This window comes from Ischnura elegans (assembly GCF_921293095.1).
Source record: "Ischnura elegans chromosome 13 unlocalized genomic scaffold, ioIscEleg1.1 SUPER_13_unloc_3, whole genome shotgun sequence".
In the NCBI taxonomy this organism is placed as follows: domain Eukaryota; kingdom Metazoa; phylum Arthropoda; class Insecta; order Odonata; family Coenagrionidae; genus Ischnura; species Ischnura elegans.
In genome coordinates, this window is record NW_025791659.1 from 1,582,479 (window position 1) to 1,610,150 (window position 27,672).

Genomic DNA, 27,672 nt, shown 5'->3' on the forward strand with positions numbered 1-27,672 from the left:
GGGAATCTGCACTCATTCACTTATTATGTAGGCAATCATGTACACACTTTAAATTATTCACAATGTTTACAAAGGAAGCTATATAAATAACATAAAATATAATCTATAAATATCTATTAGATTGTCCTATGGCATTATTAATTAGTTCTTTCGATCCCATAATTCTCATTAAACTTTTTTTCCTTTTTGAAACAACTCTACAACACATCTCGATTCACTGGATTCAAAGATGCAACAATTTTAACCTTTGAAATTTTCTTCTCATCCCAGTGGTGCCAAATAATTTTTCCTTAAGATCCAAACCTCGTAACTCCCTTCAGAATGGATGTAAGTTAATGATTGCTTCACTAAAAATAACTTTGCAGTCTTGTGCTAATTGGAAAAATCACCATTTAACCAGGTCTCCGTTGATGGGGATTCGAAGAAATGCATTTTAGTAACCATAATCATTCATGCTGAGTGGTGTTCTTTCAGGTTGTGACGTAATTCTCCTTGGGTGTACTCTCTGTGTGGGGTTATTTTTATGCTTGGGGATCACTACGATGACTACAACAGGTACAAAAAGATAAGAATTTTCAGGTGCCAACAAAATATTGAAGAATTAATAATTTGCAAGTTATTCTGATGAAAGTGCAACTTTGACAAGTGAGGATGTGTCACACAAGGGTGTGAGAGAAATCACTAGTATGGGTTCAAGTACTCAACCACCAAAACCATTGCATTAGTCTTCACAACAGATTGTGAATGCAAGAGGAAAACTCACCTCATTCCCTTCCTTTTCAATTACCAGTTCACCATGCAAAGGTACCTCAACTTTCTCAGATTCCAACGTATCCTCCTTCAAGGAATGCACTAAATCATTAGAAAAGAAAAAATTGGAACGATCTCGGAATGAAACAGTGAAATTTGAATAATACTTTATCTCATTAGGGTAAAAATACTTTTGGGTATATTCACTAAAGGGAGGATTTCCCTGCAGCATCAGAAATTCTCTGCAATAAAATCATCTACCTTCTCATGGAATTTGAAATGCGTTCCTCCATATTCTGTCAAGCAAATAAAGTTAAGCATTCCCAAGTTGTCTTTACCCTTTGCAGTCCACACAGGAGGAACACGTGACACTCACCTCACCACTGCATAATGAAACACTTGCACTCTTTCACAAACTTAATCACTTTTTCCTACATACCTATTAGTCTCTTGCCAAAACCTAATTTTACTGACAGTTCCAACACAGAATAAAGTCTTATATTGCTTTTGGTTGACATGAAAGGACGATTTGGTTCCATGATGATGGTAAAAAATATTCTACACTTCAGCAGATAAATCTTTCTAATTTAGAAGTTTACCATTGAGATATCCCATGCTTGACACATTCCACATTCCCTAAACGTGATTATGGCTTCAAATGGACTGAATCTCAAGATAGCTAACTAACTATGCATTTGTTCCTGCAATCTTCCTTCCTTAAATCAACTAAAGAAATAGCCAAAACTCATTTCACCTATTTCTAATCATGTTACTGTTACCTAATTATTATTTACTGTGATATATCTTATGTGAAATGTTTTAGAAAAACTTTTGTTAAGCTCTCAGATGTCCTGATGGCAAAACCCCACAAAGTGGCACTGCTGTAGCCTGTGTCGCCTCTTGTCAGATATTGGATCACAAGAATATTTTGGTCGTCTCAAGGAACCTCTCCTATTGGGAAGTTAGGATTTAAATTCAACTACAGTTGCATCAAAATTCATTACTATTCTCTCTGCATAGTGTTTGCGCTTACATACAATCTTACTTATGAGGTAAAGATAGTAACTACTAAGTACCATTCATTTAAAGTCAGTTTACCTAGTATGTGCATTTCATGTGGCTCATCATGACGTACTTCCACATACATGTAGTGCTTCTCCTTATTATTTAATTTTCTCTTAATTATTTGATATCCTCCAGATTTTTTTCTTCTCTGATTTGATGGCCAAACTTCATGCTCATTTCTACTAAATGGTTTATTGCTCCAACGTGCTTCAATTTCCTGTCCCATAGCTGTAGTGAGACATATATCACCTTATATCCTGTAACCCTGTTTGTCCTGTGGCATGTTTTCTTAGTGATCCTATTGGTCTCCTATCATGTGGAGGTTGTTCATTTGAGTCACAACAGTTATTTTTGAAATTTTCTGTGATGATTGCATTCTGCCAACTATTTATATATTTTTGTAACGAACTGTTGTCACTGATATTTGATGCATGTGCATGTCACATGTCCATGGAATTGTAAACTTCAAGTGAATTAATTTCCAATATGTCATATTTTAATTTAAATTATTTTACTTCTGTTTTCAGTTATTTTATAAATAAATGACCATGCACATAGAAGTAAGAGTTACCAAGATTACTCATATTATTAACTCCCAGAATGCCAATTAACTTAGGTAAAGCAAACATGCACAATGATAATTTTCTTAAATACACTGAGTAAGTTTGTCATTAGACTACATTCATTAACATAGTTTCTTATGTTGGAGTAGCATTAGTGAGGCTAAAATACACAATGCAAAAGATCAATACTACTGATACGTTTATTTTAACTTCACATCAGCACTATAACCTAAAGGTGTCAGAAGTGTGAAAAATTATATGTACCATTATTATGGATAAGTCACCCAGCTGGTAAAAATAGTGAAGCACCTGGAGCCTGAATCTGTAAGATAAAGGTTTCATACCTGTGTGTGCAAGCCAGTGTATGACTCCTTGTAGAGAAGGATCTGAGCAAATTAATCATGAATAAAATTTCTCTCCATTGTGTGTAAGCAAATGCCAGACAAAGCTGCATGCAAAAGACTTTGCACAATAATATCAGGAATAGGCTTGCTATCCAAATTGTATACCATGTGATTGCTGAGGGAGAGAACTTTGAATGAAATATTTACATAATATCTTGCATGAGAGTGGTTTCTCCTACGTCTTTGTATGCAAGTGCATCAGTAGGTTGATCTTCCTAGCGAAAGACTTTGCACAATCATTTCACGAAAAAGGTTTTATGTACTTCTGCATGTGTGCATTTAGTGTTCGGATCGAATTTTGCAGTGATGAGGTCTTTGTGTTCGCATGAGTACAGTGAGGTTTTTCTCATGAGAGAACGACTTTGCACAATAATTAATGAAAAGGATTTCTCTTCTGCATGTATACGCAAGTGAAGCATTAGTTTGTATTTTCTACTAGTGAAAGATTATGGGCAATTATTACACAAAAAAGTAGATGGGTCAAATAGCAGATTTCTCAATCTTGAATATCAAATTCAAGTAGTAAATCATTGCTTGAATATTCAAATACCTCAAATACTAGAATTGCATAAGGCATATTGAACGTACTTCTTATTCTATTTCCCTTGATGAATGTATAAATATAAAGGTATACAAGGGAACCTCGATCAATCGTTTTTCAAGAGGATGGATAAAAAACGACGAATGCGTGAATGTTTGACTAGGTGGCCTATGCAGCAGGAAACCCAAGATTTTGGTGAGTAATTGTGATTTCCGTTACAGGATTCAAACAGGAATTTAGTTGATTAATGGAATATTTTTATTTTATGGAAACAATTAGGGCATATAGTTGATTTGACTAACATCTCTTTCAAATATGGAAATGGGACACCACCTCGCAAAAAGTGATTGCATGCCATCTCAGCATTTAAAATACTACCATGGATTTCTGTCTGATCCATACATTCTTATCTACCAAACGCCATTTCAGTGGCTCGCCCATTGCAAAAAATACCCCATCAACTTCCCAGAAGCTCAGCTGCGAGGATATCGAGTTTTGCCAGAATGCAAAGTCTCCGTCGTATTTGGCATTTATTTCCTTATGTAAATGCTTAAATAAAGTCAGAAATATGTCGTGTTTGGTCCTATTCTTTTTTTTACATAATGCACACATTACTTATATATCAATCTAATAAAGGTGTAATATCAATTACCGAAAGTTATTGTTAGACTCCTTTTGGGCTAGTAGATAACTCACGCAGCAGTTGACCTCCAGAAATGGGGAACTTTGAAGCAGGTAAGCAGAGGCTATTTGAAAACACACACGTGCTTCTCCACCAGGCTTTCTTCATCAATTATTTTCAGTCAATCTTCGGAAGTTCTCACAAGATAAGCAGATGGATTCGAATTGCTAGCAGAGAGAAACCAAATATCCTGAGAAAAATATCCCTTCATCTGTAACTGTGACAATAGATTTATAGCATAACTCATAAATTGTAACTTGATGTGTTTGCAAAAAAATACCCCATCAACTTCTCAGAAGCTCAGCCTCGAGGATATCGAGTTTCGCCTGAATACAAAGTCTTCATCGTATTTGGCATTTATTTCCTTACGTAAAATACTTAAATAAAGTCAGAAATATGTCGTGTTTGGTCTTATTCTTTTTTTACATTATGCACACATTACTAATATTTCAATCCAATAAAGGTGTAATATCAATTACCGAAAGTTATTGTTAGACATCTTTTGGGCTAGCAGATAAATCACGCAGTAGTTGACCTCCAGAAATGGGGAACTTTGAAGCAGGTAAGCAGAAAAAGGTCAGTGGGGAGAAAGAGGGAAGGGTGAAACATGATTCTATTATTCTCTTGTATCTTGATATTTTCTTTTGAAGCTTTTGATTTATGGTTTTTGTAATACGAACCCTGCGCAAGCTGGGGCCTTTTGTTTGATTTTGGAAAGGAGGAAAGCACCGGATAAGGGGCCGATGGCTGATGGATGGAGGGGGTAGTGTATTTTGGGAATTGTGCTATGTAGTTACTATTCCACAGCACTGAAATTCTCCTGGAGGGGGAAACCGGGGATTTTCCGATTTTTTCACCTGATAATTTTCGGTTCCCACGACAAACTCTTTTCACCCCTCTAATCCGCGATTTTGATGTAGTTCGTCAACTTGCCTAAAACGGCGCTGCATGCACTAAACGACTAGAATTCTATATATTTTCCGAGTAAACTACCAACGATGTGCGTGTGTCAGCGTATGGCGCGAAATTCAAAGCATTCGAGATTTTACCTGTAGCATAATTATTCGAGATCTCGAATACTTTTTAGTAATTGAGCATTTGAGGATACTATTCGCGCATTTCTACAAAAAATGTTTCTCTCCTGAGTGTTTTTCCACGTGATTGGTGGGGGAAGTACTCGAAGTGAAAGACTTAATTTAAATCTTGCGTGTAAACAATCTCTTGCCAGTATGCAAGTGTCCGATGAGACTTCCTTTTCTATTGAAAGATTTAGTGATAACATGAAAAAGATTTCTATCCTGTGTGCGTATGCGTGTGTTGGACGAGTTGGTCCTTTCTGGGGAAAGTCTTTGCGCAATAATTGCACGAAAAAGGCTTCTCTCCTGTGTGTACACGCGTGTGTTGGACGAGTTTGTCCTTTCTAGTAAAAGTCTTTGCGCAATAATTGCACGAAAAAGGCTTCTCCCCTGTGTGCGTATGCACGTGTTGGACGAGTTTCTCCTTTCTAGTGTAAGCCTTTGCGCAATAATTGCACGAAAAAAGCTTCTCTCCTGTGTGTAGACGCAAGTGTCGGATGAGATTCTCCTTTATACTGAAAGTCTTTGCGCAATAATTGCAAGAAAAAGGCTTCTCTCCTGTGTGTACACGCAAGTGTTGTATGAGTTTCGCCTTACTAGCGAAAGCCTTCGCGCAATAATTGCACGAAAAGGGCTTCTCCCCCGTGTGGGTGCGCAAATGCGTCATGAGGTTGCCTTTAAGAGAGAAAGACTTCATGCAATCACTACATGAAAAAGGCTTCTCATCCGTATGTGTGCGCAAGTGTTTAGTTATGCGAGACTTCGAAGGGAAAGACTTGCTGCAGATCGTACACGGATAACGTTTTCTTTCTTTGTGCGAACGCATGTGATTGCCAAGAATGCCTCTCCGAGTGAATGATTTGTTGCACACGTTCCAATTGAAAGGCCCTCCTTTTGCGCCTCCTAGCGCATCATTTCTGAGGTTTCTCGTGCAAGAGGTGGTGGACTCTGAAGACATATTCTGCGTGTATGGTTTCCCATCCCCTTCAGAACTTCCCACTCGTTCCGCAGTTTTCCTCTCTCCAATTCCACCACAGATTTCTAGCACAGGAGCTTTTACTTTTTGCATCGGCCCTCGTCTTTTCCTTTCCAATCCCATCAATGTCTCAGAGGTGGACGACTCACGAGAATTATTACTTTCTTCTCTTGATGCGGGGACTGTGAATGACTCATCTTTTCCCATAGATGATTCATCAATAGGATCCAAATTGCTGGTACCAGAATGAATTTCCATGTGTTTGATCAGATCATCATTGGTGTTGAATCCATATCTGCAGTGGGAGCAATAATATAAATTTTTGTTGGAATTTTTACCATTTCTAGGATTTTTGATGAAGCAATAACTCATCTCTTTTTTGTTTTCCATTTCTGCCTCAATGCCACTTCTTCTGTTTTCACTGACTCTGATTAACCTAAGGCTATCAGTGATATTTGGTGCATCCCTCGCACCCCCTACAACAGTCATTGTGGCTCCATTTCCACTGTTTCTAGATGCTGGAATGTGTTTCATATAACTGAGTCCATCATCAGGAATTGAGTTAGACAGTACCTTGTCAGCATTGTGAGAAATGCCTTCTTTCAAATCTTTATCCATCGAATTCGTTCCATCCCAACATGGGGATGCCACAGTCTTGGATTGAATGTGTGTCACTGAGGCTGATGAACCAATACAATCATCGTTAAGATCAACCCATACATTTCTTTCTGCCAGCAGGAATGAAGTTGGTGTTGTTTCTACCAGCACTTGGTCAGGAGTTGACAGCCCTAGAAAGGAAAATCATATTACAATCTAGGACTCACAGATCTAATTTTTAAAAACCATTTGATAGATTGAAACCTATTCCCTTTGATTTATATTTTTGCTGGTTGCTAAACGCAAATATGGTGTCATTCTCTTTTGGCAATTTCAATATTGGTTCAATTATGCCTGAAAAGGAAAGACAGGCATCCATAATAATCACTATATTGAAATTGTTGATGAGAAATGAAATCATCCCCTATAAAAATTTGTTCATTCCAAAGACAAATGTGTAATCAGTAATTTTGTATTATGTAAATTGTAATGTTCTTGAAGCTGATATTTTAAATGACAAATAATTTTTCATTTAGGAATACTTAAGGAGAGATTAATGTTTTTCTTTCAATCCTTTGCAAGTAGATCAGAAGTCAGTCTTTTTTGGTAATTTCAATAAACTACAATTTTGTCCAAAAACAAAAGTCAGGCATCAAGAATTATCTCATATCAAGCTTGAAATTGCTGAAGAAAAATGAAATCATGCCCTTTTAAAAAATATCCATTTAAAAGACAAAAACATGTGTTCAGTGGTTATGGATTATACACATCGTAATGTTCCTTAAGTTAATATTTAAAATGGCATAGATTTTTCTTTTGAGAATACTTGAGGAGAAAATAATGCTGTCCTAATCCTTCTACGTGAGAGAACAACAATTATCAAAATATTTAAGGAATATAATTCCTTTAATGTTAAATTGCTCCAGATTTTCAATATGAGTTTACTTTTAGAAGCTACATATTACTTTTCACACCAATAAGTAAACATTTTTCATAAAGTACTTAGCAATGGAAATCATGTGTGCCAGGGAAGAGGCCACAATTCATGAATTTTTATTTTGAATTCACACCACATTTTTGTAAAAAAAGGAATGCATCAACCAAGAATCAAGCGTAGTTAACAATCAGAGGTAAATTTGATAAAAAAAATTCTTAAAAATTAAATAATTTCCTCCTTTTGTCCGCTTGAGGATAACTGTTAAAAAGTCATAAAGGGAGCAATTACATTTTTCCAGGTTGAATATGATATCCATCTAAATCATTTCCTGATCAACCTCCTGATGAGATCCACAAAAGTACATTGAAATATTAGGGATTATCATTTTTTTAATCAATAGCAGCAAACTGTAACACACTATTTATTAAAATTGAGTAGTGCTGCAACTTAGCAGTATTGATTTGTCTTCTGGTATTTATTTCTGAAATCCATAATATATCTACTTACTATCTGTTACAAAGTATTTTCTGACATGATTCACTGTTACACCTAACCAAGAAGTTGCCATGCTTACAAAAATAATTGAATAAGGCTGTGCATTCCAAACTTCAAGCTAATTTTATAAATTCAACATGCTAATACCACTTCTGGGCTTACACTCTCAGTACCTTGTGTTCACTAATTTGACTGTAATTAATGCTAGACATCCATTTATAATTCAACAATGCCTAAATAATTTTAGTATTTCTTACAGAAGAGTAAATTTTTGAAAATCATTTGCAATATTTGGTAAAAAAAATGCACTAGCAATGCAATGAGTTGAATGTGGATTCGTGCTAAGAAAGGGATCTACGGTCCACTCCAGTGGTTGGAGTAAGGAACCGGCTGGGTCCCAAATAACAAGGAAAAGGATACCAGGGTAACTCAACCCCAAAAAAAAGAACTCCATGCGGAGAGGTTTCAAATATTATCATGCTACCCATAGCACAGAAAACGTTTTCCTTCCAAAGACACAGGCCAGAAAGAATTCAGAATGACATTTGAGTGTCAAAACTAGGCAAACAGTAGGCGGTGGAGTAGTGCATAAATGGGTGGAAAGTACAACCGGTGTTATGTATTTCCACATGGATGCATCGCATTTCTGCCAAAAGAAGTCGGAAACACTTTCATTCAGTCATTTCCCTGAATTCCACCCACATTTTTTATACAAATACCACCCTTAGTTGTACAGGCACTGGTTTCTCATGCTAAGCACTCGTAATGGATCATTAATAATTCGAAATTTTTGTCTATAACACCAGTCATAAAGAACTCATTTGTTAAATTTCATTGACTGGACTAGAGTGCAGATCCTATACGAATCTTTCACTGCCATTAATGCAATATGTCACTAAAATATGAAATTTTACTAGTCAATGGTCGCACAAGTTAAATATCGATAGACTTCAGCAGAAGAAAATATTTTACATTAAAAGGACTTCTACTATACATAAATGTTAAAGGAAATTGTGATAATTCATTACATTAAATACATTACATTTCATATTATTAGAAATCCAGACCACACAAATGTAAAGATAAACATTCTCTCATATTTAAGTGACATGTAAACTAAATAAAACAAAAGTTACACATGGATGACTAACTTAGGTTCTTCATGCTTCAAAAGAGTTACAACACCCTCTCCACGCACATATATTTGCAAGACCTAAAGTTTACTCACCTGTAGCCTCAGTCATAGAGTCCTTGGTCATTTCAGAATTACCAATCAGTTTTTCATCCTCTGTAAACTTATGCTGAAAGTAGGAATCAACTCATTAATCATGAATGAACATAAGAATCAGTATTCTTTTAATATACGATTCTTTTACAATATAGAACTATCATCCAAACATATACAGCAATGAACATTTTGTAATTTCTTTCAACAATGAGACAGTTTTTGAATAATGTTCATTCTAAATTAAATAACTGTGCCTTAAATACAATGCCAATCATGCAATCATTTATAAAATTTTTATCGTTGACTTCATTTTCTGATGATACATACCGAATGTAGAGCTACTTTTATAGCAGATAGTAATTCCATTACCCAATGGAAAAGTTGCCACTGTCCATGGAAGCGATATACATTAATAACATTACCAACCCTACAAAGGTTATAATTCCTGATTCTTCATTACTTCTGTGGGTACACGTCACCCTTGAGAAAGCGACCAGAATCGGTCGGTTAAGTTGGGCCATCCCAGTAATTGACACGGTGACATAGCCCAAAAGTTTTAATTCAACAGTAATAATTCCTGCGCTGCAAAGAATAAAGGCTATATTTTCGCACAGGGCAATCCTTTTACAAAGTAAATATCTGTGTAAACGAAGCAACAATTCTTGTTTTGGTCCTTTATAAAACTAGGAGACGCTATATTTATTTGAGAAAATCATTCACTTAATTGTTCACCCAACCACGGTCTTAACCATGGTCAGTACCACCTTAGACCTACACCATCATCTGACCAGGAATAAGGTGGTTTCCTATTATTTTTTTATTGCCTAAATCGAAAGATTATTACCACTGGAGTACGTATTTAACACTTTATATTTTTATATGACAATATCTATTTTTCGGGATTAAATGAAGTGAAAATTTTCAAGTGCGCAAAAATGTGACAGCTCAGTATGAATGATGGGAAAAACCCACGTGAATTCATTCTGGTTCCCGCTGACATCGTGTGAGGTGGCCTTGCGGCGATGATATGTGAGCTGTGGTGATGCAGGCTGCTAGCAGGTAGCAGAGTACCCTGCTAGCAGATAGTGCTTGGCTTGAATAAGGATCATTAGTACCTTATCAAACGAAGGAAACTTCACAACCATAGGCAGTTTTATTGGTGATCATGAAGACATGTTTTCCTGAGCTCTGTGCCTCGTGCATGCATTGGTAATCTCAGAGATTGTGAAACTCCTACCTACTCATATAAAAACTGGGTCCCAGTGATTTCACATGGATTGGCATCGCATGGCTGCCAATCTGGCGTTTTTCAAATCAGGTTAAAATGGACCATTGCCATACGTCTAAACTGGGATTTCTATAACAAAATAATTTGTATATTATGAATTCACTAATGGTTGGGTAATGAATTTCACCAATGCCTTTCCTTTTCTACGATGAAGGAAACTACCCGATTGGTTACCTATACATATAACAGTATTTTGTATGCTACCACCAGATTATGGTAGGCAACGTTGGTGTGGCCATTAATAGCTGAAGGTATGAAGAGAAGAATGAAATTATCATTTTGAAACAATAAGTGTGATAATGCACACCAACGAAGCTTCAGCAGAAAGGAGGAGATTTTGAACGAGGGAAAGTTATGTTATTGGTAGAGTAATAAAATTTTTCCTTGGGATTGAATGGCCACTGGACTGGGACTACTGCTTCAAAACTCAATTCTGTTCACACCTGTCCTAGTCAGTTCTTGTTACTGTGAATGCAAAGGATGCATTAAGGAAGAAAAGGAATTCCTCAAATGGCTGTATAATTCTCCCTGCTCGTCCACCTTGCAAGTCGAAAAATTTTGCTGCGTTGGTGTGCGGGAAGGGGGAGAAATTCCCCGCAGGGACCAAACACCAGCCTCTCAACCGGAAAGCCCAAACAACACACACACTCACACAATCACTCACTCAAACATACACAACAAGATCCTTTGTGGGGGCTGTAGGGACCTCCGCTATGGATTCTTGCTCCACAGAAAACCGGGAATCTTCACAGGATGGGCCTGTTAAAGACAGCCAGTGATCCGTGGAAACACGTTCACTCAATAAGCAGTCACTCACCTGTGGATGGCTTCAATGTTCCGAAAGAAAAGGTTTGCTCCAAAAGAGCGTCGTTGGGGGGTTTCGGCAAGGGGACGAGGAAAACACACGTGTTGTTTGAGTGTGTGTGTTGTTTGGGCTTTCCGGTTGAGAGGCTGGTGTTTGGTCCCTGCGGGGAATTTCTCCCCCTTCCCGCACACAAACGCAGCAAAATTTTTCGACTTGCAAGGTGGACGAGCAGGGAGAATTTTACGGCCATTTGAGAAATTCCTTTTCTTCCTTAATCCATTGAGGCCGTAGAAGCTCAATCCCCATTTTTCCAAAGGATGCATGTTCCTTCAAGTGCCAACCGTGCAAAGTTTTCACAGACCCAGCCCCATTAGTTAAGTGGGATTTACTCAGATTAACTCCTGTTACGCCGCTAGGCAGCGTGCCCCCCCCCGGGAGATACTGCCACCTGAAGGAGTGACCGTGAACCAACTGAGGTGGCTCGAGGGGACGCGTCGAGAAGCCGTAAGGACAGTTGAGTCGAGTGAGCCGAGGGACATGGAGAGTGTTTGGGCTGGAGAGACCCGTTTGTATAAGTGCGAAGAATAAAGTGTCATAGAAATAAAAGAGAGCAAGGATGATTTCAAGAGTAACCCAAGGTCACTTTAACACACCCATGCCCCCCTCTTTTCTCCCCAGATAAACATTATTCAACTCCAAACGCAGAATTTAAAAGTCAGAGCAAACACTAGTTTGATATATTTATGACATTATCATCAGCAAATAAATGCATTTCACTGCTTTTTCAGGAGCAAAATTCAAACATGAAGGTTATGAACAAATGGACAGATTATATTACCATGTGAGACAAAAATTGAGTGCTTCTACTGAATGACTTCAGGAAAATTCCAGAGAGGAATGAATTTTTGAGACAGAAAAACTTAACATGGTAAAAGTGCACTTACCTCGTCATCAACTTCCAGGGGGTCTACAGCATCACTTGAGGTGCCAACTGCATTCGGTGAGTTAAATGCAGGATAATTCTCTTCATTGAGGAGATCTTCCTTCCCCTCTTTCTCATTAAACTAAAAGGGAATGTTGAATGTCACTCAATAAAAGCTATACAATAATTATAATATCTCTAATGCATAATAATAGAACCATGTTCTATTCCAGAGGCCACTCAAGCTGGTCCAAACTGTGGATGCCTGAGATTCTTATGACCAAACTTAACCCTTTCACTGCCAGCCAATTTCAAGTGGGATTTGCGAAGACTGCCAAGGCTATTTTCTGAAATTAGCATCATTTCAGATTTTAAAAAAATTACAGCTACTCAATTTTATTTAATGCGTATAGATTTTTTTCCCAATTCTTAAGATTACATCTTATAACCATGGATAGATTATGGGGGTTTACATAAATTACAGCCATTGAAAAGGCCACAATCAGGAAAAAAGGGAAATAATGGAGAGCATGCATGAAATTCTTTCATCATGCTAGTTAGTTTCATTGAATAGAAAATTTTCTCATAACTCCAAACATACGAGCCAAGACTCTCCTAGTACTCTGCTAACGTCAGTAATTGCTAATTATAAATGCTCGAATATTGCTTGAAGTCACGTGACCTGAAATGCCTACTGATGTCATCGCAGGGTACACCATTCACTTCGCTAAAAGAGTAGAGTGGTAGAGCCTTGAATGCAAGATAACGAAGTTAAAATCTTCGTCGAGCTGTGTAGTAGTTCCTAAAAGGACAAATTGACTTAAGAGGGATGTAAGAAACCAAAACACTTCAGTTTACTTTAGCTCGATTCCCTTATGGTGGCTAATTTTTATTTCATTCCAAGTTTCCCCAAACCATCCCCTTTATTTATTTCAACAACGCCTTGGCAACCCAAAATATTCACTGTCTGCATTTTGTCGTTACAACAGCAATTATTTTCGCCGAATTTGCATTTGAGCCCTCGTAGATCGATTTTCTATCCACTTCCTCAGTGTGTCATCAGTGGATAACGTGCCGTGACGTCACGCTCCGATGACGTCTTGTTTTCAAGCAGCCGATGAAGATCAATTTTTAAAGACTCATAACTCAGCTGAGAAGCATTATTCATAGGCGAAATTTTCGGCAAGTACATTTGAGGTAGAGGCCTTCTTATTCCAGTCCTTGTTGCAGTACAAAATTGTGCATGCTCCCCATTAGGGCCGATAAATTGGCCCCTGGGATTTTTTGCTCAACCAGCGAGGGCAGATTTATCGGCCCGATGGCAGTGAAAGGGTTAATACACTTGCTGACTCAGCAACAGCTAGCAAACATCCTTGCCTGGCAACCCAGGGGTTTTATATTTTGTTCTTACTGCTTCACCAACTTAGATGTCTCAACATTCTCAATGTATGCAAAAGACGCTGGTGGTCTTGACACCAATTCTCTTTTTGCTCTTTCATTTCTTTCCACTATTTCTGGTAAATTGTCATGCATTCCCTTAAAAATGGAAACATTGAGACAATTCACATGCATCCTGAAAATCTACGGAGCCAAAGTGCAGAGTTTAACCCTCATAAAAATTAACGAATTTAGCTACGTCACAGGATTAAAGGTGCCGCAGAGATGGTGTTTCATTTTTTGTAAATTTCTTTCAAAGTTAGCGTTTATTTACAAGTTTTCTACTGATAATGGTAAATACAGTAGACTATCGTTATTACGAAGTTCACAGGACCGAAAATCCATAGGTTTGTAATAACGAAGTTTGTATGAACGATTCTTTTAGGAATCGCCAAAAAAACCGTGAGTGATAAATGCAATTAAATTAAGTGGAAATATATATTAACAGGAAAATTCGTTTCAGTTTCGGCATGACGTAGTCGAGGGTTGATATCCTCCCTAACACAGTAAGTCCGATTTAGGGACTAGATGTGCTCCAAGACCTTGTTCCTAAGTTGATAAACCCACGGTCCGGCCGCCGAGAGTTGTCCGATGACTGGCAGAATAGTCTAGGTCGGGGCAGCGTTGCCAGGTAACAAAGTGAAACGCCTATAAAGGCCTCCGTGAAGAAAGGAGACGAAAAGGATGACGAGCGTGAAAGACCCAGTGGAAGAATCACTTGTTTTGGGGATTTGAAGAAAAGGCATGTTTTAGTGAATCAGGCTTATTTCGCTGCTCTGCATGCATTTGACAACGTTATATGACTAGGCGACAATGTGAGGTGCGTTTGGGGGACAGCGATTGGCTGCAAACCGTGCTGGCGAAGGGTTACCCGCACCCCCTATTGTGCCGTCATCGGACCGGTCGTACTGTAAGGAAGGCATTCAGGAGTACCATTATCCTGCACAATGCAATACTTCACAACAATCATGCGCTAACTCACGATTGTGACGAATTGAACTAAATGGGCGTGCAACACAGCTGGAGCCGTAAAAAATCGCTCTCCGCGGCAAGGAACAATGGGCAAAACGCTGAACAGTTCCTAACCTCACACCGGAATGAATAATACTTTGTTCAGATTATGCCCAGAGCACAATTTCCTCTACGCCGCACGGCATATCAACGGCCAAATCAAAAGGCGCCAAATTCCAAATTTGAAATTTTTGAATGTTGTCATACCTGAAAATTCATAAATCGAATGTGCGTAGGAAGAGAACTAATTGTACATCAACTTGACGAGCTGTAATGAGTCTGTCACCATGATCCCCTAGGAATGAAGGTTATTGTATAACGTTGTGCGAATGGTGAAGAAAAAACCATAAATGACGCTCTCGGTCACAGCACACTAGGACAACTTAAACGTGGCGTGATTTTTAAAACTTAGCGTAGTGAATATCGATCTAAATGCCATAGCTTATGCATGGAGCTTAAAATAAAGTTCATTTGATAACCGCCAGGACCGGGCTGAGGTCCGTAATATCGTAAAATCGAAAATTTCGTAATAAAGTTTCTTTTCCTATAGCTAGGATAGGCCTTTGTCATTGAGACCAACGATTTTCTTTGTAAAAAAGAATACTTCGTAATAACGTCGTTCGTATTAACGAGAGTCTACTGTACATCTATTACCTTTATTTCTCACAGTGTTTTGCCAGATTTAACTCATTACTGTGGAAGTTATAAGAAAAAAACTTGAACGCTGCATTCTTTTCCATTTTTTTGCCGTAATGCTATCTATTTCTGTTATTTTCAAATGAAAGTTTAAAATTTTTATGCAATGGTATTTTATAAATATTTTTTCTGATATGCAATTCTGGACGAAATCCACTTTTTAATGTTTATATTTTGATGCATCTAAATACTAAAAATAAGGACCTAAAAAAATTCGTTTATGCCCCTGAGATTTTATTTCGCTTCACTGCATTCACCCATATATTATACCATTGCAGCATATACAGAAGGCTAAGTTCTTAAACATTAATAATTGAATAGGTGTAGGTGAAGTGAGAAGAGACAAGTGTTACTTTTGTGATTTTTGCAGTGATTCTGGCAATCAAGACAAATCTTATGAATATTTTGGGAGCTTATATCCTGCAATATAAAAAATTAAGTCTAATGGGTTTTGAAATATAAAGAATATGGGATACACAGAGACGTGTCAAAGAACCCAATGCCGCTTTGGAGGTGGAGCTAGAAGAGCCGGTGTTTCATTTCATAATGCGGAGCCACATTCCCTCACTGTGGACGTTTCTTTAGTGATGGACGGGTAAATTTGATGCGTGGGAATGCACCAGATGAGGTTTTACTCCTTGATTGGTGGGAAATCCAAAAAAATAACTTCTTCGAAATATGGGTTTCAAGGTGGAAGGGGAGAAGGAATAGGTGCCTACTCTCTGCTTGCTGAATTGCTGCTTGGTGTAATTCTAAACATAGTTACCACAGGATTTGCCCAAAGGTGACTATCACCATGGCAGGTAAGTAGATGCGGAGCGGAAAAGGGGCAAAACTAAGTCGGATGCCATGGAAAAAACAACTTACGCTAGCCATGAGTTTCTAGGAATAATTCTTGTGATAAGATGAAGTTCAGTCAATGAACATGATAACGAGGCGAACATTGTGATTCTTAGATTAAAGAGAATGCAAAATTTGAATTGTAATATTTTCCTTTTGTTAAACAATTTCATTTAGTCTATAAGGTTTAAAAAATTAAATAATATGATTATAAATATATTATAGCATTTCCTACAGAACACACCAAGCTTTGACATTAACATTGAGAGTGCAGTTCCCGATGTACTAACGATGAAATTCTTGGTGCTGCCTCAGTGCCTTAAATCCAATGACGTAACTTTTCCATTTGAGGCAAATAAAATGTAAACTGTCAACACTATGCAAACAAAATTATATATCTAGATGACGAATAAAAAATAGACTACTGAAAATTTCAAAATGATCCATCGGAATGGAAAATTTTTACACCACTTTTAAAACCACGAGCACTGCTAAGGTGCAGTGAATCCATATGAAGGTTAAAGACCTCTGGGGACTACTTTCACATGCCTCATGAGTGTGGAGACATACAGATTGGTTAAACTGCAAGAACTATTGAAACCAATATATCAGAGCACAGACGTTGCACAAGACTTAGATACCCTGAGGGATCTACAGTAGCCAACCACTGTATTGCACACAATTATGCCATTCTGATTAACGAAGCCATATTTTTCATCTATGCAGATGGGTATTGGAATCTGCTTAACAAAGAGGTGATTGGAATAGGACTCTCAAACAATAGAATTAATAGAGATGCAAGGTTTTAACCAGAGCAAAATATAATTAAAGGTATGGGAAGCACCACCTTTCTATGAGAAGATTAGCAGGATTGTACTACAAGGATCTAATCAGGTGAAAAAGATTCGTGTTTAGGCTTCCTGACATACCAAGACTTTTACCTTGAAAGTAGATAAAATAAAGTTCACCACTCGAGTACTCAATGGAAGGAAACATTTTCTGTCGGAAGAATAGTGATGTTGTACAAAAAAAGATTGACTTACATGAAAATAGATAAAGAACTCAATGGTTTCGCAACATATTTTACAACTTGAAAAGTTGCACAACAGAATCTCTCACATTTGAGGGTGAATTCCCATACAAATGCATACATAAACTCAATGCAATCCTGATTTTGTCATACAACGAAGAATTTTACTCAAATAAAGGTCATGCTACTCCTAGATGAGAATAAAACTTACCACAATATTGGCTTTGGGTAATTGGCAGTCTTGCACAGGAATATATATTTCAGTCATTTGAACGGAGCATGCAAACTGTGAAGTTCCTTCAATCGTATCTCGAATACATTCTTTTGTGCCAGCAGAAGAACCCGCATTGTCATTAGCTGCCTTCTCTTTTTTGATGATCTGTACAGAAAGTGAAAGTAGTAAACAAGTCATCTACATCAAAATTAACAAATAAGTCATTCTCATCAGGCAAGGCCGTAGCAAGGGCGGGGATCAAGGGGGATTGATCCCCCTCAAAATGAAAATAATTAAATAGATACTTTATGCTCGCTTGGTGCTCACACGGCGATATTATGTAGCTGCACAGTGACATCTAGAAGTCCAATGCGACTCAAGTCAATAATTATAACTAATGGAATTTGTAGGTGCAGTGTGTGTAGTTGTAGTGCAGTGTGTGAAATAATAGTGCTGTGAATTAGAAGAGAGGTAGGTGACTTATGGGCCTCCTGAGGGACCGCAGAATTGACATCGACACCAAGGAGTTAATTCATTTGGTCGCTGCAAAAAAAAAAGCTGGAAGGCTGAATTCAATTTTATAATAATATTTTTATATTTTCCTTTAATGGTTTACAATAAATATGTATATTTTATGTTTGTCTACTATTCCATAAATCCCCCCAAAAATATATTCTGGCTACGGCTTTGTCATCAGGTGAGCTGTTCAGCCAGAGTCAACGTTTCAATGGCTAGCTCTGCCATCGTCCTCAGGGCATTGAGTGATGGACCAACAATTCATCTGCATGGTCAACAAAAGAGGGACACCATGATGAGCTTTGACGCTCTGTGCCTATCTGTACAAAGGATTTCCATGTGGAGAGATGCTTCAGCTCCTGAGTATGCCCTTCTAAATCAATATCGTAGAAGTATTTCTTATGGTAAGGACAACAACATACTTCACGAAAGATAGAAAATTCTTTGAGGAGCTGGAAGGCATCCACATTGGATATAGTCTAAACATCTTTGCAGCCATAGCACATTTTTAATGGAGGATTTTGAGGAGAAGACAACCCAGTGACCCACAACAGCCTAAATACTGAAACCACTACATGAATGAAACATTCATTGTTTGGCCAGATGGGCTGAAGGCCCACCAGTAAACCTCCATAACATGAATAGAAAAAACCACAAAATCAAGTTCACGATGGAGAAAAAGAAAAATGGACGTCTGCCGTTCCCTGAAATTCTAATACATCAAGAAGATGGCTGATGACTGGACTGCTGGGTATACCGTAAGCCCACTCATATAGCTCTATTTGATTGGGCGGAGTCATCACCATCCCATCCAACCGGATGCTGAAAATTTAAATTCCGCCCCCCATAACCATAGCCAATGAAGAGAGCTTACCCAGTGTATTGAAACACCTTCAAAAATGGTTTTGGCAGAATGGATACAGGGTCAATCCATTTCAAGTGATCCAAGGTAGGTTGCATAACCATTTTTTTATTTTTAACTTTTTAATATGTTTTTACTACACAAAAGGGAAGTTCAAAACCAATTTTTAAAAATTTTATTTTACACCACTTACATGTGGTGGCCATTTTTGTTTTGAATCATGGAGCGTTTTTTCCCTTAGAATACGTTTGCGTTAAATTGATTATCCCTGGACCGCATCAGGCTACAAGATTGAAACTGGCATCGTTTTTTTCAGTACTTTCTTCCATACAATAGTGTTTCATAGCCATAATTCCCCATGCAAATCTTACCTGTCTGAATGGTCTCCAAAGTAGGGGTCAAAAATTGAAGAATTCCACTCTTTATAAATTAAAAAAAACATTAAGGAGAAAGTTATCAGAGTTAATATTTTTTGTAGTAAGATATCATGGGGTACACACATTTTATAGGGTATCAGAATCGACAACTCACTCGTTAATTGTTTATGAATTTTTAAAATTTGGATTTCTTAAATTTTTGTTAAGGTTGAGGCTGCATATCTCAGATTGGACAGGACAAAAATACCCGATTTTTACACATTATGTAGTCCTTTGTGATAGCAAAGTGAAGTAAAAATTTCAGTTGTGAAAGGGACATCCATCCTGCTCTTAAGAAATCCTATGATGAAAACATGTCCATCATTAATAGAACAAAAAAAAGGAAACCAGTCGTGAGGGCTTGCCTCCCATTCATCTATGTACACTACATTCAGTAAAATATCAAGAATTCTAGGAATAAATCGAAATGACACAATCAATTCGCCACTAATGATGTCTAAGAAAAAAAACAATAACAAACATGGAATAGGGAATACTTAAACAGCAACTTCAAGTACTGTACTTCAGCATAGAAGATGGGCTCACCTTAGTTATGAAAACATGGAAATATAAGATAAGGTTGTTAATGGGTTGAGCAGTGCTGAAAGGATAAAGATATTTGTGCTGTTTGTTGGAAGGAAATCAAACAAAGCTGTTACACAATGCATCAAGGACACTGTACATCATCCATGGCAAATTGTTTATAGTGATGTAATGGAGCCTATGTCACCCATATAACAGTGTTAATATAGAGGGTTAGAAAAGCCCAAATATGTTGTTTACGTGGTCTCCCCTTGTGAGTAAATTTCCAACGCTTCTTCTATAGGGTAGTTTCCTTCATCTAAGAAAACGCAAGGCATTGATTGTGATTCATTACCCACCATTAGTGTATTCATAATATGTATAAAAATTATTTGGTTTTAAAAATCCCTGTTTAGACATATTTTCACGGTCAATTTTAACCTCAATTGAAAAAGGTCAGATTGGCAGCCATGCAATGCCACTTCACATGACGTCACAGGGACCTAGATGCTATTCGAGTAGATGGGAGTTTTACATTGTCTGAGATTACCAATGCATATTCGGTTTTAAAAATCCCTGTTTAGACAAATGTTCACGGTCAATTTTAACCTCATTTGAAACGCATGCATGTGGCACAGAGCTCAGGGAAACATCTCTTACTAATCACCTTTTAAAATTGCCTATGATCGGAAAGTTTCCTTCGTTTGATAGGGTATTAATAATCTTTAATCAAGCCAAGTGCAACCTACTAGCAGCCTGCATCGTGGCACTGCTCATAGCCTCGCACAAAGATGGCCTCACTTGGTGGCAGCCAGAACCAAAATGACGTCACAAGGGCTTTTCCCAGCATTCATACTTATCCGTCACATTTTCATGCACTTAAAAATTTCCACTTTTCATTTATCCCATTAAAGCCCAGAGGATCTTTGCAAAATATTTTACTTTCGCCATTTAAATTATGATAAGACATCATATCTAATGGATGAAAAAATGTTTTTGAAAATCTCTAACATTTGCATAGTACTTAATCCTATGCATGTCTTAGCCTCCAGATATTAACAACCTCCTCGATCATATAGGATTTAAATGTTTCATTCATCTTTGAGCGTGTCAAGAGGTGTGCCTACGTGTCTGGATTACCAGAAATTGTGCGATGTGATGTAACAAAGGGTAATGAGATAACGACGCAAAAGATGTGTCAAGACGCAACCAAAAGTTGCACTAGAGGGCTCGGGCACATGCTATGCACCTTTCTGTCTGCTTTGGTTGCGATCCATGCAGCCATAAGGAAGCGCAAAGGGGGACATACGAATGATGGGAAGAGACGGCACGAATAATCGGAGAACACGGATAACCCAAAATTTCACTTCATATTGGTATTGTTATTTTCATAATTTACATAAAACACAAAATACATTATTATTAATGACATAATTCCGCTATTTTAAAGTGCTTCCCTGACACAATTACAGCTTTCTTCGCCAGTTCGCGATCTTTTTAGCAGTGATAACATGGTTGTACTCGTGTTATTAATGCTCCATATAAGGCCTGGTTGTGAAAACCATGCATCCGTGGCTGTGTGATCAAGGATACAGAAAAGTGGTTTGAACTAATGCTTCAAAACAACTGCTCGATGTCTGAAATTACACTGTCAGACACCACGCCACGTAGTCGCCTATCTCGCAAGTTTCCCTGCTTGCAATTGCAGCGTGACTTGTATCCATGATCACAGAGCACGGTCGTGCACTGCGAGGCTTGGAAAACTGGAATGCGGTACTCCCGTGAATACAGCTAGCTCGCTATTGCTTCCATTTCGAAGGGGATTCTAACAGAAGTAATATGCTTGGTGTATCCTAGTATTAATGAAGTTATTCCGATGATTTTGCATCCAATTTTATTTTTTATAAAGGTCGCTAAAAATATTGAGCAAGAGTGAAAATCATGCACGGATAATCTACATTACAGATGCTGCAGCCGGATAATCAGGAGTCTGCTTTATTTACAACCTCTTTGTACATATTCCTTTTTCTGTCACTCGACATGCCCCATTTCCGTCCCTGTAATCATCTACAGAACTGTCTTTCTGCCAAAAAAAAGTATGGACACTAATAGCAACTGTAACACCATACTTTTAATCAGGGATGGACAGATCCAGGATTTTTTTCTGATCCGGATTCCGATCGGATCCTTGATTCTCGGAGACGGATCTTTCGGATCAGATATTATCGGATCCAAATGCATTTTATTTAATTAAATACTGAGGGAGAGTGAAAATCATGCGTGGATAATCCGCAGCCGGATTATCGCGAGTCTGCTGTACTTAGTCTACTATAAAAACTGTCGATCAGGGAGTATCCCAAACTCACCACCTTGGTTCCGGCATTACTATTCCTGCATTCATCCCCTTCATCCGAATCGCTCTCCAGCTTTGGACAGAAGCTCTCCTCCTCATCGTCTTCCTGAGATTGCTGCTTCTCCGGAAGATCGCCCTCAGGTCCATCTGCCTCCGCACAACCTTTGAGGGCCTTTCAATGCACAAGGTATTCAGTATCTATTAAAGTTCAACGAGTTCAAAAACCACTCCAAAGGTTTTTGGGATCGCCTCACGGGTGAACCGGAGTTGGAACCCCTTATGTGACCATTGGTGGATTGGCAGCGGTTTCTACAACTATTTTCTGGATAGGTTTCTTCTCTGTGATTGACTAAATTTAAAGCTTCATATCCTGTGCCTTATGGTAACCTATTTTTTTTCACGTTATAGTTATTTCATATTTTTCTACAAATCCTGGATTTATTATTAAAAAAACTTGTATAAAACGTTCGAGCATGATTTTGAAAGAATCTGCGGATTATAAGTAGAATTTGGATGAATGTTTTTTGGAAGAGGTGAAATATTCTAGTGGATATTTTGCATTATTGCTTGTTTACGGTCAAAAGTATGTGTTAGGTTGGTGATTGAAAGGTTTCATTGTCCAAAATCAAAGTCAAATTCATTGTTTTTTCCAAAAAAATGAAAAATTTCTTATGAATTATTTCTTTTTTGTGTAAGTAAAAATAAAAATATGTATTAAAATTATATTTTTGCAGCAATTTTACACATTTTTCAAAATATTAATTCTGTGCCGACCAGGGGGTCCAACTACAGTCGTGCCTGCCTCACAAAGGAAGCTATAAAGATATAAAGGTGGAGGGAAATAACACTAAACTATATTCTGAATACTCCATCAGCAACACCTCCAATTATCATCTCACCTGCCTCACATTAAAAATACTTTTTTCTGCTAACCTGCCATATGGGTAAAAAAGATTTGTTTGGAAAATAAATATTCATTCAACCTTCAACTTTTTCAAGACGGTGGAGTTTTTGCCTTGCCATTACTGCTACACTGAACCCAAAGGGGCTCTTCAGTCCCCTTCCTATGGAGCATTTTTGCAGGACATTCATTAAGAAGGGTTGTTTGAGTGGAGTTACCGAGCAGTAAAACCGGATAAGTGGAACTTGAATCATTATTGGGTCATTCCATGTCAGCTCATCCAGGCATGACACCCACCAACTCGGATTTTGATGAAACTTCGCAATTTTCATCCTTCCATGTAGGAATGAAACAGTGTAAAATATTTCTTGGCCATCTCTGATAGTTATTTCACAACCATTTGAAGTTTGCGTGAAATTGCAGTTTTTCAATGAATGTGGCATCCAGAGCCACTTGTACGTCCACAGGGAAATAATTTGTCTTAGCCATATTTTTCATCTGATTCATTATGAAATTTTACAGGTTTACTGTAGAAGTCATGAGGATTCCAAAAACTAATTGAAAAATATCCTAAGAATGAAGAAACCTAAATGTAAAGAGACATTATGCATGGAATAGGATAAAAACTGCATACTGTGAGAGACACAATATACTCTAGAACCAATGAACCAACAATGTATGTAGTCATAACAATGGCACAAGAGAACTTGGTAGAGGAAAAAGACAACACTATTATATTTGGATGATTAAATAGAAGATCTAGACAATCATGACCTTGTATCATATGTCTTAACAACCGTAGACTAAAAGTAGCATTGATAAGTAAGTCCAAAGCCATGGTTTTGTTCCGCCATAGTGTGATAAATGTTTGTTTGTCAACATTAAGGAAGCTAATGTAATTAATATTCCACTTTCTAATTTGCTCGATTTTTTACATGACTTTTGCAAATTATAGTACCTACAGAGGGAGATAATTTGTCTCAGCCATATTTTTCATCTGATTCACAATGAAAAACTACAGGTTTACAATAGAAGTCATGAGAATTCCAAAACTAATTGAAGAATACCCTAAGGGATATAGGATATTCTCTAAACTCAAATGATTTACAAGATTTTAGAAAATTTTGCCTCAAAAATATGGTTAAATAAAACATCAAAGTTTGACCTGAGGCAATATTTGAATAAAGCTAAATTATTTTTACAAATGCATATTCCTTAAGGTATGACCCACCACCTATAAAAGTAAAATTCATGGCTTTTTGCTTGTTTTGTTGTTAAAAAAATTATTCACAACTCTGGCAGTCAGTGTTGGGTTCTACTTCAAGTGTGATGAAATGCTTGTGTTAACTGTTTTCTTTATCTAAGTAAATATTTATGACATGAATCTTGCACATAATAAGTTCCAACATTAAACCATTTTTTATGTGCAGGTTATTTTTCTCCCGATAAGAAAAATACACTTTTGAAACAGGATATTTTAAGGAATTCATAGCACTTAGCCATCATTGCTGGGGATACCTTGATGTTTGCTTTATAGTACACATCAAAATACTGGATGCATGTGAATACAAGTTAATTTTCTCCATTTTGTATAGACAAAAACTTCACGAATATTTTTCACTCAATGAATGTTGTGCAACTTATAAAAATAATGTGAAAAAATACATAGTCTAAACTTGACAAGCATTTACTCTAATGAGGATTAGACATTAACTTATTGCTGAATCTTCTTTGAAGAAAAGATACTTTTTAACTTCATAGTGGAGCTGAGAAAAAGATCATAATTGGAAGATTGGAATATGGCAGCAATGTAACCACATATTTTAGACCTAAACAGGGTTCATTGAACAGAAAGCAAAAATGAGCTGAGTAAGCCCTGCCACTTACACCATTCGTACAATGTAGTTTTTCTCTCAAGATGCAAATATTGTTTGCCCTTTGTCTTCCTCAGTTGCCCTCCAACTTTGGCAGTGTGAACATTAAGTTTTTTTCCAATAAGTGCTGTAGTTAATATTTGTGTCCATCTCTAGAAATCAGGTATGTAAACCTTAAGGAAAATATTTTGACAAAATTTGTTATTTCTATCTCAGTTAACAATAATTTTCCACTTTCATATATTGATTTATCATTCAGGCTGATGTCTTAATAATGGCCCATTTTGAAGAACATGGAAACTGTAGTCGAGGAGAACTTACAATTAGAGGTACAGAGTGCCATAAACTAGCTTCACTAAGTGAATCTCCTAAAATTTGAGGAATTAAGTACATTGTAAAGACAAATGATTGAACTCAGGCATGGAATAAGTTCTGGACTTCTTTTGAGTAATTGTGAGAACCAAAAAACCTACTTTTTAGAAAAATATAAAACGTATCAAATAATTTGCTGTGATCCATTTAGATGTCACAGAAAAAAGGAGTAAATCACTACAAACAGTAACACCAGCATTTTCATTCATGATAAGCAGCATACTAGAAACTGTTAAAAGAAATTCCGGGACAAAAGATACGTGATTCATGAAGAGAAAAAGTGGATAAATACATACACCATACATATTGAAGAAAACTGTGGCATTTAAGAGCTAATCCCAATTGCTGGCAGTGATGATAGCATCGTAGATTTTGACAAAGATTCATCGAAAGAAAAGTATTGGAGGAAATAAATTCATCGTTCAAGGAAATGGATGTGTCTCCTTTGAAACTCCATGCAGTTGCATCTCACAGCAAATCAATGTCTCCTAAAGGTAACTGAATGTTGCAGCTTCTACTCTGAACAAAAAGGCTTGCAAACTATTGGATAAAGATTTCCTTCCAGAGCATGATTCAAAAGTTGTTGATTAAGCAAGTGATGTGGATGTGCTAGTGGGGTTACTAACAGAAAAACTGGTGACAGCAGGCAGTCGGGGAGAGATAATTCAGATACTAACATTAGCTCCTACTTTGTGGAGCAAGAAAAAAGTAGCCACCGGATTTAATGTTAGTGAATATGGAATGCTATACCAGATCCAAGGAGGGGCAAAAACATAGAACAAACAACTGTGGACTCAGTTCAGTCATTTTACCAAAATGAAGGATATTCCTGCCTTATGCCAGGAATGAAAGATAAGATGAGTGTGTCCAAAAATGTCTAATAAATATCTAACAATAAGCAAAATATTAAATTCATAGTGGCAGTCTCTCAAGACTATGAACAACAGCAGCAGAAAATTGAGTCAAAGTATATAAAAATTAGTTCATGTCACTAACTTTTGATGTCTTTTGGTAATCCATTTGAATTGCAAAATGTACAACACCCCATACAAAAGTGGTAAAGAAGGACAAATCCCTAGACCTTGTTTTAAACTCCTGTTCACTTTCATCAAAATATCCAAATCTGATCTGATTCCTGTGAATATCAATCTCTCATAAGGAACAAGCTATGTTGTTAGACCGTGCTAGCAGCTGCATCATGATGTCATGGTCATGCTAATAAACTGTTCCAAACTCAACAGTACTCCGCTTAACTCTCAATTCCTAATCACGCATCTACTCTGTCATGAACAGAAGTGAAAACTGTGTTATATTATCAAGAGAACAATAACTGCTCACCAATGTGAAGACAGTGTGCTCACTTGCTTAGTAAACAAATCTGAAGAGTCACTTTAGCAAAAAAAACCATTCATTATTACGAATAATTAATTTTAAATGACTCACTCGTGAAATTATTCTGCAGTTGGTCATTATTGATCAGGTGAGGGAGAATGGTTTCAATTTCTGCTGAGAGGTGTTGGGAATATTCCACAAAGGAATGATATTGTGCAGTAGAAAAATAGAATATACAAGGCACAAGTAAACTCACCCATTCATCAGTGGCTAATGGATCTGACACATCAGTTGAAATTCCTGTTGGATCTGATGTGTACAGCACAGGATAATTCCCTTCACTGAGGTTATCTTCGTCCTCGTCTTTCACATGAAACTAGGAGAGAATAATGGGCTTCACTCAATAAAAGGAAAACAATAAGAACCTAATTCGATAATAAAAAATCCTCTTTTGCTTGAAACCACTTCAGCTGGCCAATGTAGTCATGAGATTCTTGCCACTCACAGATCAAACTCCAGAATATCAACGTTCATCTAAGGAGGAGGAGTTATATCACAAAGGGCATGCGGTTTGAATGAGAGTTTTGGTCACTTAGAGCAGAGGTAAAACAGCTGGAACGATAGATCGAGGTTCCACTGTACATTGAATTGTCTTCATCTTTTGTTACTCAGTCTTATAAAGAGGTGCCACAAGAGTTAGAGCTGGATCCTTCATTGAAATGAAGGAGGAAGGTGGCTTAAAACAAAGAGAGGGCAATAATGAGACAAAGTCCAGTTATAGCTAAGACAAATGGCTTGAGCAGACATTTCACATAGTTATCAACAAGTCTACTCCATCAGATACTCTATCCGAGGATTTCTGGTGTTGTACAAGTGATATTGGCAGAAAAATATTAGTGTGGTTCAGCTTTCTGCCTCATACATTAGAACTGGAAAAGACCTCAACTGACAATGGCATTACTGTGAG

At 37.3% G+C, this 27,672-nt stretch overlaps 1 protein-coding gene across 1 annotated transcript; it reads right to left on the reverse strand.

The window, feature by feature from the left end:
• Positions 1-4,648: 4,648 nt before the first annotated feature.
• LOC124172957 (zinc finger protein 3 homolog) lies at positions 4,649-27,663 on the reverse strand. The gene is made up of 7 exons (XM_046552485.1): positions 27,628-27,663; positions 26,962-27,081; positions 22,240-22,398; positions 17,555-17,722; positions 12,352-12,471; positions 9,315-9,387; positions 4,649-6,845 (listed from the first exon to the last, which is right to left on the reverse strand). The coding sequence occupies exons 1-7, from the start codon at positions 27,661-27,663 to the stop codon at positions 5,299-5,301; spliced, it is 2,223 nt and encodes a 740-aa protein (XP_046408441.1). The 3' UTR covers positions 4,649-5,298.
• Positions 27,664-27,672: the final 9 nt, after the last annotated feature.